The sequence below is a fragment of the Periplaneta americana genome, chromosome 8 (assembly GCF_040183065.1).
Source record: "Periplaneta americana isolate PAMFEO1 chromosome 8, P.americana_PAMFEO1_priV1, whole genome shotgun sequence".
Taxonomy (NCBI): Eukaryota; Metazoa; Arthropoda; class Insecta; order Blattodea; family Blattidae; genus Periplaneta; species Periplaneta americana.
In genome coordinates, this window is record NC_091124.1 from 42,847,553 (window position 1) to 42,862,500 (window position 14,948).

The 14,948-nt window shown below is 36.0% G+C and overlaps 1 protein-coding gene across 2 annotated transcripts in view; it reads right to left on the minus strand.

Moving 5' to 3' along the window:
- The window catches only part of byn (T-domain transcriptional activator brachyenteron), a 91,574-nt gene that overhangs the window by 49,363 nt on the left and 27,263 nt on the right, over nucleotides 1-14,948 (minus strand). For both annotated transcript variants that reach the window (XM_069832818.1, XM_069832819.1), the window contains exon 2: nucleotides 8,556-8,727. In XM_069832818.1, coding sequence (XP_069688919.1) covers nucleotides 8,556-8,719 — 164 coding nt within the window. In that variant the 5' untranslated portion in view covers nucleotides 8,720-8,727. The remainder of the gene's footprint in view (nucleotides 1-8,555; nucleotides 8,728-14,948) is intronic.

Here is a 14,948-nt window from a genome sequence, read left to right on the forward strand (position 1 = left end):
TCTAGCTGATAACACTCAAGGAGAAAACATGAATTTTGTGGAGAATCTGTAATATTTATATTACGTCTTCGAAAACAGCGAAGAAAGAGAATGTGGGTCCATCCCCTCTTAAGCCAAAGACTACTTAAGGGACAGATTCATTGTACAGATACGGAATTAAAATTTGGAGCGAGTCTTGATGGGAGTCCACCTGTATGTAGGCCTAGGCAGCAATTTCGCAAGACTGTTCACAAGTACCATATATAGTATGCAGGGACTCTTGTCTACTGTAGAGCTGAAACGAGATGTTATGGCACCAACCTGCGCTAAGTTTTAAATTGCCGGCCAGCAGGGTAGAGGAGTGGGGGTTGTTTGGGTTACGGTTCTCAAGCTCAGAGCGGCAGGCATATCCGTTTCATCTCTTTCCAAAAACATTCGTCTTATCTTAGTATCACCACTTTCCTACTTAAGACTCCGAAGGTACGTAATGAAATTACGCCAGCTATTCCATCTTTATATTCTTATTCTCCGTCCGAATCAGACGACTGATTTGTGCTGGAATCAGATGTCCCTAAGTTTATGGAAATGTTCTCCAAAATACTGTCCATCACGTGCTCACTTTCAATGTAATTGTTCTCTACTTTATTCACATAATCATACACTGATATCCATTCTTGGAAGAAGCGATTACAGAGTCGGCCTCTGCTTATGGGTAGCGGAGAAATTATAGAGGAGTCTTCTTATGACTCTCTCATCAAAACTGTCTACAGCTGCAACAATCTTCTTCTTCGGCTGTGATTTTTCCGGACTGGAGAAAGAATCTGCTGTTCCTGCCTCAATATTTTCCCCTTCTTTCCTGATCCTGCCAAGGTTCGCTTTGAAATACCAGTGGCAACCAGTACTCTTGCACACACGCTTTTCAATGGAATTGGTATTCCATTTACAGCCTCTTCTGACATGAATTTCCATACATTGTATGCTATTTCAAGTCCTTGACTATGAACTACTCTATGATTTCACACCTTAGACAATGCCATAATGAGGGCGGTCAGAAGAACAATGTTTTCAGTATTAGCAATAGCGGTAGTAGCAGAACGATCTGAACACTCGGAATGCTAGTAACCAACTAACCCAACACCCCTCCAGTTTAGTGTGAGGGCGAGTCCAACCAAACGAACTAAAATGCGTCCCTTGCGCCGGTGCCATAACTTCTCGTCCGGGCTCTACAGCATGCAAAACTTAAACAGTAAGGGAGCTCCAAATTTTATTTTCGTATAATATCCTAAAAAAAACTTTCTGGATATTTTAGAATGAATAAAAATTCATTCAACGTATTATTAAACTTTATACAGCCACAAAGAATTATGAGAAAGGCAGTAGCACCAGAAGAAAGACTAGCAGTCACCATAAAGTTAACAATATTTTTTATATTTGGTTTCAATCGTTACAATTTACATAAGACATTACATACGAGTATATGAAGCAAGTTATTTAATATGTTTATGTTAATGCAGTTCGAATAAGTCAGATTAACTTGATGAGAGTTCTGTACTGTCAATAGGCGACAATGAAAAACCACTGGGTGTAGCCTACTGCAGGACGGCGTTGGTTCGGAATTGGGTACATATGTTGAAAAATTCATTGCTGTAGATGAAGTCTGTTCTGTGTCTGAATCTGTTGAAGTGGAACCATCTGCTCAGGTTGAGTCAAATGTGTAGACTGATTATGTGGTGGCATTCCAGATGAACTAAACACATTTGAAGGATAGGGGAAGTGAGAATTGATATGCATATTATAAATGTGTCTTGATATCCTGCATAACTGAGTGACCTGGATTAGCTATTTCGTTGAAAAATGAATTTTTGTAATACTTGAAAAAATTCCACTTTTACTGTCAGTATTTGTTGTGGTGAAAGTTTTCGAAAAGTCGGCAATAATGAGAGCAAGAAAGATTTATCTTAATCAATTTCTTCTGTTCTACTATCCTTCAGAATTTGTAGGTGGGATTCTTTGAAATTAGGCTTCCTAGACATTAATTTCTTTTGCCTCTTTATTTCCTTACTTGTCAAAGACTTTCCGTTGCGTTGTGATAATATATCACAACTGCATCTTTAAGCGGTTGTTTTGCAGCTCGTGTGCACACTAACACATTCTGACATGTGTTTAATAATATTGCGCGGTGGGCGCTCCGCTCGGAAAATAGAACATGTTGCGTTTTTAAAACCGCTGCTGTAAAATATCCGCTCGTGAGTTCACCTCAATTTCAAGCAATGTGTTCTATCAAAGCGATTTTCTAACCGCGGCGGATAAGCGGACGAAAAACCGTCCGTGCGCGCTAGGCCAATGTCGTCTATCATCTTATACCTTATTCTACCTCGAACCCTTCTCCCGTTCACCGCTCCTTCCACTACATCCTTCAGTAGGCAGTTTCTTCTCAGGCAGTGACCCAACCAATTCCTTTTCCTCTTTCTGATCAGTTTCAGCATTATTCTCTCTTCACCCACTTTTTCCAACACAGCTTAATTTCTTATTCCCTCTGTCCACTTCACACGCTCCATTCTTCTCCATATCCACATTTCAAATGCATCTATTTGCTTCTCTTCACCTCATCGTAATGTCCATGTTTCTGCCCCCATACAATGCCACACTCCTTACAAAGCACTTCCATAGTCTCTTTCTTAGTTCTTTTTCCAGAGGTCCGCAGATGCTCCTTTTTCTATTAAAAGTTTCCTTGGCCATTGCTATTCTTCTTTTGACTTCCTGGCAGCAGCTCATTATTATTATTATTATTATTATTATTATTATTATTATTATTATTATTATTATTATTATTATAGTGGCCTCTAGGTTGCTTGTTGATTTTCGACAAATATAATGATAATAGTAATTATTATTATCATGATGAAAGAATAAGAAGAAAATAATGATATTGTACCTTGAATATGTTGTTACATCAACCTGTACCTTGTGCAAGTCTTTCTTAGGCAGCATATATGTTACACACAGTGTAAAAGCTGCCTACCTGCAGATTCAAATTAATGTGAATATTTCATTATAAACAACATTTTTAGTGTCTATAATACCATGATGATTGCGAAACTGTTCCTGATGTGATGTAGGAATAATTTTGATTTTTACATTCGTTGATGTTTTAATACCTCCGTTTTCATATAATCGTCCTGTATACGTTAGTTTAAGCACCTATAGTATTGTAAGATGGTGTTTTCTCCACGGTCCGCAATGAATGTATGACGTCATTGCTTCGTGTTACACATAAAAACTGATAGTTTTCAGACAACCACGTTAAAAAGCGGAAGAAAATTCTGCACGTGAAAGAGAAATAATTGAGGCATTGACATGGGAAAGGTCGTAACTGCCAAAAATTCGAATTTTTAGGTTTTTCATTGAGAAGGTAGTAAATGGCCATGCCAATGGCACAGAGAAGGTAGTATGTCCGTATGTAATGAAACGAAGTTGGAAACGTACTCACTAAATGTTGTAAGTTGTATGTGCACAGCTGTTGGCGCGGAGAAGGAAGTAACTCCTTTTACAGCATCAGAGTGTGTCTAGACAAATATGGGCTGATAACTGTGCAGGGCAGAATAAGAATCGGATGATTCTAATGGTCCTGATTTACATTATTGGCTAGAAACATTTTGATTCAGTGGACTTGAAATTTCTGGTTTCAGAACATTCCTACATGCCATGTGATAGGGAATTTGGCATCATAGAGAAAAGAAAAAAAAAAAGATGCAAAACCATGGTTCCAGAAGAGGTAAGGCCTAATAATGTAATAATGATGAAGGATGAGGATTTCTTCGACTTTTCTGCAGAATGTGACAAGTTTTTGAATACAACTCCTATAAAATCAGCACCCTCAACTGGATTAGACTCTCAAGAGCTCATTTTCCTCTAATAAAAACAAGACAGTCATTTAATGACCTTGAAATGTGGACAGAGCACAGAATTTTTAAGAAAGGACAGTCATTAACGTCAATCACTAACTTGCAGTGCTTGCAACGCCTTGAAAGAAGACCAGTCGTCCCTGATGCCAAAAAGAGAGACTTGTTATCTATGTTAGACTTCCTCGATGAAAAGTATCATGCATTTTACCGAAAAATTTGTGCATAATGTATAAATAACGTTAATTCTCAGTTTGGCTAAGGAGTGATTTCAATGTTGTATTTTCATAAAATAGGATTTCACAGATAAATATGTGCCAGACTTTTCAAATTTCATATGTAACACAAACATGAGTGTATGCCTTTCATTTAAAGCAGTTTCTGTAATAATGTAAGTGAGAAAGTGTTCATAAATTTGTTTTTTTGCTTCCCCTGAAAAATTTTGTTTTTGGCAGTTACTACCTTTCCCATGTCAGCGCCTGAATTGTAGGAAGATAAGAAACAATCACTTAACCTTCTGGTGATTCGGAAGTGTGACAATGAATATTATTATTAAATGACTTGGGATGGAAGGCCATGGCCTATCCTAGGAGCGGTCCTGTTCGTATCGGAATGAGTCGCTTGGTGAGGAATGTGTGCACTCCATTAGCACGGCCCGTGTTTGTTCTGGTTCACAGGAGGCCTGCTTGGGTTCTGTGAGACCGCAGTCACATCGTGTGGTTCGCATTTTAGTTCGTCAAATGTTTTACGCTTTCTTGTTTTGCTTTGCGTCTTTTTTGTTACAGTATGGATTATCGTCCATTTTCTAATATACGCATATTTAAAGCCGCTTGTATATTTCATATTTTATTTGACAATGGACAATGAAATATAAGTTTAATAATAGTACGTTATGCAACGAGCCTATAATGGTAGTAATTAAGACGCGAGTATGTTTGTTTATGAAACGAGCGCTTGCGCTCGTTTCGTAATTTTCATACGAGCGTCTTAATTACCATTATAGGCAAGTTTCATATGACTTTGTATGCTCGACCATATTTCTAACTTGAAATTATTCATAAGTATTCATGTTATGGTTATCTAAGTGAAGAGTGGAACTGACCTTGTAAATTGTGAGATGTGCGCAGACGCGAAAGTATTGATTTTTTCCGAGGAACAAATATCATTGACCTTGATATAATCTAGAGAATAACATGAACATTATTCTTGATATAACCTGGAAATTGATTTAGAATTGAAAAACGAGATGACAAATTGAATTTATTTGAATATTATTTACAATTAACGCTAATTATTATAGTAATAGAACATAACCTTCAGCGACAGTATTGGATTTCCAGCCTCCGTGACGTTTCGCTAGTTGTCTTTCGATTGCATATCCGAGAATAATCGATACTTGCTGTTTTATAATGGTACAATGGTGATTTTTCATTGGCTGAACAACTGAACTATAATGAATAGGTGTACTTTAATGAGGTGCATTAAAGGGCTACTACCAGGTGTATAATTACTACATTTCGGCATGGTCGAGCATAAAAAAAATGACTTTGTTTAAATTAAAAATACGACGACGACCTAACCCAAATCAAAGCTAACTAGTTTTTTTATGATGAAGGATGATTGGAACGTATTATACGTATTATATTACTTACAATAATTTTAATTGGTTTATTTTACGACGCTTTATCAACTGGGATGGTTATCTAGCGTTTGAGTGAAATGAAGGTGGTAATATCATCGAAATGAATCCAGGATCCATCGCCGAAAGTTACCCAGCGTTTGCTCTTAATGGGTTGATGGAAAAACTAGAAAAAACCTCAACCAGGTAACTTGGTCTAACCAGGATATGAACCGGGCCCACTCGTTTCACAGTCACACATGCTATCCGTTACTCCACAGCGGTGGACTCTGTCGAATAAAAAGGTGAACTTTATATTAAACGTTCTGTATAATGAATGTCGTTTTGTTTACTATGTGACATTTTTTACTAAAATTATTTTTATATTAAACTAATTATCACCCATATTTATTTTATCCGTTCAACTTAATTCTATATCACAAATAGTAACAATGCGAACAGTAATAATAATAATAATAATAATAATAATAAAAGTAATAATTCTGGCAAAAAGTCCTAAGCTTAATGTGAAAAGAGCGGAACCGGGTTCAAATTCTGTTTGGGACAAGTTAACTTGTGTTCCCCCCCCCCCACCTGGGATTTCCCTCAACTCATTACGCTAAATAAACATAGCAGTTGAAAAAAGTCGTAAAATAACCAATTAAAAAAAAGAATAAAGTGCATAAGATTTTCTAATGATATGGCGTTGTTAGTAGAAGAAGAGATGATGCTAAGGGATATGCTATTGGAGCTAAATGACAGCTGTGAGCAGTATGGGATGAAGATAAATGCAAATAAGACGAAGACCATGGTCATAGGAAGAAAAATAAAGAAGGTAAATATGCGAATTCTAAATGAGGTAGTAAAGCAAGTGGACAGCTTCAAATACTTGGAATGTACTATAAGCAGTAACATGAGCTCCTGTCAGGAAATCAAAAAGGGAGATAGCGATGGCAAAGGAAGCTTTTAATAGAAACAGGAGCATCTTCTGCGGACTTCTGGGAAAAGAACTAAGGAAGAGACTAGTGAAGTGCTTTGTGTGAAGTGTGGCATTTTATGGGGCAGAAACGTGGACATTACGACGAAGTGAAGAGAAGCGAATAGAAGCATTTGAAATGTGGATATGGAGAAGAATGGAACGTGTGAAATGGACAGACAGAATAAGAAATGAAGCTGTGTTAAGAAATAGTGGGTGAAGAAAGAATGTTGCTGAAACTGATCAGGAAGAGAAAAAGTAATTGGTTGGGTCACTGGCTGAGAAGAAACTGCCTACTTAAGGATGCACTGGAAGAAATGGTGAACGGGAGAAAAGATCTGGGCAGTAGAAATCAGATAGTAGACAACATGAAGATACATGGGTAGTATGCGGAGACGAAGAGGAAGGAGGAAAAGAATCAGTATTGAAGAATGCTGGGTTTGCAGTGAAGGACCTGTCCTTGGGCAGAAAAATATGAGTGAGTGTGTAATAGTTGTTCTGGTCATTTTGCAGTCAGAGCTTTTTCGTTTCGTGCGATGCATGGTAGACTATCGTCTTGACTCTTACAGTAACTTCAGCGTGCAGAAATTACGTGGACAGCCATAAGAATCTCACTGTAATTCCCAAACGTTGGATATATTAGGTGGTAATGTGAGGGGGAATAACCAAAGACTGCATATGAATGCATTCACCATGGAAGGCCAAAATGATACAGCTTGAAACAATTTATCGCAAAATACTACAAGGATATCATTTTATTTCTACTTCAATTTTTATTGTACCTGAGTTTTTTAATGTACTTCACTCCCATCCCCATTACTAGTAAACTTCCAATCGTCCACCATACAGAACCAAGGCCGCGTATGCAGTCAAAGTCGCCTTACGATCATAGTAAACAGTACTTTGTGAGTAGAGTACGTTTCAGAAATATGTTTAGGTTTTCCAGTGACGAAAAATCTTTCAATAATGAATCATATTTTCGCACAGGTACTGTCGTCCGTTTGTCTACGTCGCATCCCGATTCCCCCACCCGCTTCTGCTCGCCCCCTGTAAAGGCTAATGGATGGGTTGTCCTAGCTCTTTTCTGAAAACATTTAATTTCTGTTAGGAATTGGACGTCTGCGTAATATTATACAACTATTTAAAATAACTTAAATAAAAGGGCCTCGTTAAGTAATTAACTATCACGTGATTTTCCCTTTTTCTACGACCCTGCGACAAAACCACTTGGACGGAGAGTAGATAGCATGTCTGAGTAATTTTATCTTTTTTGGATCGGGCAGAAGTGAAGATTGAATTTACAGTACGTAAGGTACGGTACTCTTTTGTAGAGTAGGCTAGCTAGGTACAGAATTATTTCAACATGAGTTACTAGTACGAAGGATGAAACTGGTAATTGGAATTAGGTACAATAGTCTATAGTGCGATAAAATGCACAAAAGAACTGAAGCCTATATCGAAATCAACGGCCACCATTTTTAAAAATGTTTAAATATCCATATTACGATTATTTTTCAATTTAACTTCATTCTCTATATTGTACGCTAATGTGCTGTAGACAATATAATATACACTGCATAATGAATACGTTCGATTGGATAGCGCAGTTCGTGAGTAAAAATATTTATTAATAATTCATTTAATAATTATTAATACAGTACCGTACTGTATTTTGATTAAACGAAAACCTAATGAAAATTATCAAACTAAAAATCCCGATATTTCCTAGTATACGTAAATGGATAAACTACCTTTCTTCTCTCCAATACCTAGTAAAATTATTTGTTTTTATTTTACGCCAGTACCATCGAACTCCAGTCGTGGAATGGTGTAGCAAACCGTTAATCCAAAGGTATAGCCAGGTTAATATCAGAAATGTTAGTAAAAATAAAATGTTGTCCCTGTATAATGATAAAGTATCGACGCGCCAAGTCGGGTGAGTATGGAGTGTATAGGGACACTGCAGTATTTCTTTCATTTCTGCCTACCTTTTAGACTGATTTGGTATTTACACGCTGTTCTGTGGATTTCGTCAACGAACTGTAAAGCAAGCTCAGGAAGATCTCCCTCATAGGCCTACCTGCCGTTTTTGGTGACGATCATCTCGTTGGTGAGACACTGGAACTTGGTCCAGAGGTCGCGGTCGTCCAGTGACACCTGCAACTCGCGCTCCGTGGGGTCGCCCTTGCAGTGGCCCGCCGTCAACTCCGACTCCACAGCCGACAAGATGTGCGACTGCGCCATTCTGGGAACTGCGAGACAAAAAAAGAAAGTTCATTTATTACCGTGTGGGACAAGTTGAAGCCCAAATCTGAGGGGTGGAATATGACGACACAACTTTTTCATAGCACCAGCTCGAAAAAAACTCTTGAACTCTGGACAGAGTGTCCATAAAGTCTCGAATCAATGGAAGAATTGATTAACACATTTTCTTTAAGGGGAGACATAAGCTGAAAAAATTGGTGACATTCACTATTTCTTTTGCTCTGTATTTCTAAGAGAAGAAAACACTCCCTAACCAAAAGTCCTGTACGTTGATTAATGGTAAATATTGTAGATATCTTCTTAAATTCTTATGTTTTTTTTTTTCTCAGCAGAGGGATAAATTGATGTTGGTAAGTAATTGGAAATGTTGCTAGACAGAGAAACATCGAATGTACAATTTGCAACATCAGCAGCATTGGAGGCTGAAAATTATTGTCTAAAACATTAAATTAAAAAATTCAAAACTGAAGTGAACATAAGGAAAGAATTTTTTTTTTTTCAGATCAGTAGGAGGCAATGGTAAATTAATACTTTTCGGAAAACGTATTAGTATCTTTCACGTGTTAAATTCTATATTACCTTGTTAACATGTTTCGGCCTGCTATTGGCCATCTTCAGAACTAGTTGTTGCTGGTCTTGGCGCCTTTTGTTTTGTTTCCTGTGTGGGTGTGTTTGTGTAGTGTAATGTGGAGTCAAAGTGTGTGTGTGTGTATGTTCTTAAATTGAGTTGTGTGTTGAGAATTTCATTTGGATGTGTTTTCGTGCGTCTGTATATTTCATATTGTTCTAGTGTGTTTAGTTTCTGGCGTTTTGGGTGGATGTGTAGAATTTCCATGTCTGTGTTGATGTCTCTGTAGGTGTGGTTAGCATTTGTGATGTGTTCTGCATATGTGGAAGTGTTTTGTAATTTTGTTATGGCTGTGATGTGTTCTTTGTAACGTATTTGAAATGATCTGCTTGTCTGTCCTATGTAGAAGTTGTTGGTCACCCTAATAATGCTTAACTTTTCTTCTTACAATCTGTAATTACACATTATCAATTTCATATTTTATAACATATAGATCTACCGAGATATGTTACAAGTATGTTTTATAACAAAATCATTATACTTCAAAGGGGATGAAGAGATCTTTAAGGCATAATAGACTGATGTACAATGCCATTTAAAACAAGCGAATGGTGCGCGTGTAAAGTGAAATTTGACGACAAAATTTCAAAATGTGAAAGAGTGTCGCTCAAGACGCCAAGACGAAATCGATTAAAGAGAATCAGGATGATAGAGGACATCGAGGCGAATCGATTGGTGTATTTAACAGCAATAATCAACTCTGTAGAGATTATAGGGCACATCTTAAAGCTGAACGTCAGAACGGCCAAGTATTTATGTTTGAATTATAAATCAACACTGCTTCAGCGTAAGCTAGCATCAGGAACTGTCGAATTAAAATTGAATTCAAACGCAAACTTGCTAGGCACTTGGTCAGTAATTGATTTCTTGTAAATAGTTCCCTTAATCTATCACAAAATATTTCAATATCCAGAAATTTCATCACTATACCATTTTCTTATTCTAGGTTTAATTTGTAATTCAGTAAATATGAAATATTCTTTGTTTTTCTATGACTATTACACTCTTACTACGTCATACTACTTTTGACCAATAAAACGGTACGAAAGGACGTATTTCGACCAATCATGGCTGCTTATCGCACAATTTTATCGCGTCCCTAGCATTTGTTTAATTTTATCGCGTCCCCAGCATTTGTTTAATTTTATCGCGTCCCTAGCATTTGTTTAATTTTATCGCGTCCCCAGCATTTGTTTAATTTTATCGCGTCCCTAGCATTTGTTTAATTTTATCGCGTCCCCAGCATTTGTTTAATTTAATCGCGTCCCTAGCATTTGTTTAATTTTATCGCGTCCCTAGCATTTGTTCCTTTGTTTGCCAACATTTGAAACTGCGCTGGTCTGGACGTCAAAAATATATATATATATATATATATATATATATATATATATATATATATATATATACAATTACAAACCACTCCAGTCGATGCGCAGCAGTTTCAAATATGACTCGCATTGGCATTCAAGAACAAGAATTAATAAAAATCACTGATCATACCTATGCATCTTCTGAAATCCGATTTACAAATAAATGAAGAGCACCATTCGGAAATCCTGAATAGGTTGAATACACCATGTAGGCCTAAATCAACGAGTTCCACTTCTATTACGCACACGTCCAATATAATATCAATTGAACCACCAACCACATTCAAATTTGAAAATTGTACATTCAATAATTATTCCTGTTAAAATTATTCATGTTTATTTTTTATGTCGTCGTCGTTAATTAAAACTTTTCTAACACTTGTGTATATTAGTTAGATTATGTTATAGCTTCTGCTATATGATATTATGGAGAGTCACGTATCAGAGATTGTTTAATATTAAGATTTATTGAAAATCATCTGTCAAGTGACGTTGATTACTGGGATTCGGATAATTGAAGTGGAATGCAACTGTCTTAATAAAAATGAAACTGAATCAACAAAACTTTCTTGACTAGTAACCGTCTACAGAGTTCAATGAAGATTCCATAGTTGGCACAACTGCCATCTAGCGTAATGGTGCAATAATACATTTGAAGACAGGTTTATTTTCGTAAGTCAGTTAATATTTTATTTTATTGGAGTACTTTGTTACTTAAAATCTTTATATACTTTCTTCTAATCGTGTAATAGTCAATTAAATCCCACTCGAGTTTTGATTTTCTCTAGATAAATCAAAACCTCTAGTGAGATTACTGTTGATAAATTATCTAGCTTTAATTAGTCAGGTAATCTTTTCGTACTTTGATTTTTATTGTAATTGTAATTGTAAATTTAATACTAATTGTAATTTTATTCTTAATATTATAGTTGGAATTTCCTGGTAGAGGAGCAGAGAAGGCCTGACGGCCTTATCTCTACTAGGTTAAATAAATAAATACTACTAAAATATATTTGTTTTACGCTGTTTTAAATGTTGTGGGAATTTTTTGGTAGGTCTGCCATCTAAATAATTAAACGTTCAATGATTGAATTAAAATAAAGAAGAATACGAATTATAGCCTAAGTACTTAAGAGTAAAATGCAGTTCACGCGCGTGTAGTTCCATTACGATCGAGCACGCGTGTAGCGGAGGGTCCATATTAATCTAGGTACGCTTTAAAAAGCAAGAAATGACGTACAAAATAACGTAATAATACAATACACGTAATGATACAACATATGAATACAGCTGATACTCTCCTTAGCAACGAGTTGTTTAAAAAGGAAGACGGCTTCCTAGCAACGACTGACGTCACGACTATTAGGTTTATATGACTATTTCGTTTATATATGACGTCATTTCATTTTCGACCAATGAAATGTAATAATATTTTTAATTCCAACCAATCACAGTCAGACTTTGCGATAATTTTTGTAGCTAGATTTATCGCTATCAATTTATCGCATGGTCGTTCTTTTATTTAGTCGTTGTCGCCAACTGTTTCCCCGTAAATTGATGATCATGAATACATTAAGATGCAACTACACGGTTAAACTTTTCTTTCATCTTTAAAGCAATAAATGCAAGATTTATATTTAATATTAATTAATATATTTACGCAGTGAAGACGACGTTCAAAACGGCGCACCATGTAGACACAAAATCTTCATGCATCTTAATTGAACGTACCTTTCAAACTTGATTCTTTCAATATTCTTCCCAGATTGCACGCATACGCGATTGGAATATTGAATTGTGTAGATCACTGCCTGCGGTGTAGATGCAGTTTTAGTTCCGTTACACACTACAGAGAGAATGCGTTTGTCGAGCTATAAAAAATTCTTTCGTGTAGCACTGATTGTAACGGTCGAAATAAGACACAGCTGACATTGGTCCTACTGCCACAGGTAACATAACCTATAAGTAGCCTATAAAATTGTATCTTGTGAATGAAATGAAATATTTAATAGCAAGTCAGATGTTCAAATTCATGTAACATCATCGCATATCAAACCCAATGACCTTGCATAGTAATAATGTCTTTTCATCAAACTGCCTTCCATATGGTGTAATAAAATTCGTGTTTTAATTAGGCCTATCTATACAGAGATGACTTCACTGTGTAGCAACATGTCTCGCTATGAATACATAAGCATTGGTATATAGCTGTCCCCACTGTTACTGTTAAATTAAATTATGATTTCAGCTGATAATGAAACTGTATTTATGTTATAATAATAAAAGAAAAGTGCAGTACATGTAATTAACATTGTTAAACCTGTATTTCGCTTTTCGCAATTGGCATTACTGAATAATAACGTCGAATTTCTTTATTGCAGTAATCGATATTCATCTACGAGTATTTCAACTTCACAATGCCTGAATAGGTTAAGTATTCGTTAATAAACAATTATTAACATTTTGCGATCGAATTTTAGGGATATATTATTTACAATTTTATTTTATTCACGAAATAGTCCTAATAAATGCCACTCGAGGTCTGGGATATTCCATATAAATCCACTCGCTTCGCTCGTGGATTTATCGGCAGATCTCAGACCTCTCGTGACATTACTACAGATAAATTTGTTAATCATATACGGTACTTTAGTTGTCGCATTTTAGGCAATCAGAGATCGATTAAACGTTTCTTCAATAAATGTATCTTTTAAATAATATTATGAAGTACTTAACTATCATTTGGAAATTCTAAATCACCGTCTGTAGCCTACTATTCAAAATATACTCGTACATTGCTTATGTCTTACTTATCTAAACCGCATTTGCAAATATTTTTCGTTCATTGTATTAAAACAATCTTCTCCTTCGGAAATCATCCTCGCCCGTCTTGGTTAAGAAATCATCATTTTCAAATATCAAGTCCATCATTTTCCTCACCCGTAATGACAATTATTTTCGTTAATGCAAGATTAATTATTTAAATGACCAAATATTGAAAAATTAACGTAAAAGTAGTTTAATGAGAGCTTAAAGCCCAATTTGTGTTGGTGAAATGCATTGTTCCTTTAAGTGTAAATTAAAAAGATTTTAAGCAACAATTAAAGTTAAATAAGATTGGTGAAATCTGCCCTTAGCTCCTTAAGGGGACACTCAACTATATTTTGGAACTTTTTTCCTATTTGGCCAATCTTTTTAAAATTTAGAGAAAAAGTTTAATATACACATGGGAATTAACATGCAAAATCTCAGCTCATTAGATCCAATACTTTTCAAAATAAAAAATATTTCAATTTTTAATTAATCATTAAATGAAATATCACTTTTAATTATCATTTTTTATTTTTTGGCTTTGTGCATTTGACTGTGACTTCTCAATGAATAGGGGAAGAATTCTGCGTATTGATTTAGTTCTATCACGTAAATTAGTGTAGAAATTTAATTTTTCATTTCTGTGACACTTTTTCTACAATTTTTAAGTTGAGTGTCCCCTTAAGAAAACAACGAAACGCCACAGGTAGGATGAGTTGCCTCAATTTAGGAGACTAGTCAATTGGCTGTAAAATGGCTCTAATAAAAAAATATATATAACCCGATCGATTCTGAAGGCATGATGTGGGGAAAGGTGAGTGTATCAACTACTGGAGAGTGAGTGTTGTTGTTTGTGATAGTCCGAATTTTATTTCACTACGAGACAAGACAGAGTGTTTCTGGCACAAAATGAGCTGGGTATGGGTCTTGATCTCAAGACTATCAGGCAATAGATGCTTGCCGCTTTACAGGTCGCTCCCTGCGCTGCATTCCAGGTCGCCGTGGACCGAGTTCAAGTCCTCATTCCCTAGTTGTGCAGGTTGTCACGCTGTATACTAGCCAGTACTATCCTCCGTTATGTAAGGTGTTTTCTTGACGGTCCGCTGTCACTGCTATATATTTCGGACTTCCAAATGCTGGTATTCATCTTTCCCTTCGCACCTTGTCGATCATTATTGTGGGATACAACGCTAGACCACAGTGTGGCTAGATTTTCGTGCTACTGCTCATAAAAGCAAATACCATTTGATAAAAGAGCTTGACTACTTTTCCCAGCCTTCAACGTTTTATCAAATTTTTGGATTTTTCTTCCTGAAAGAATTCCTTTAAGCATATTAAGTGAGACGGTGTGATTAAAATGAGAGAAGTAGTCTTCAAGGCCAGAAGCCCACATAACTGT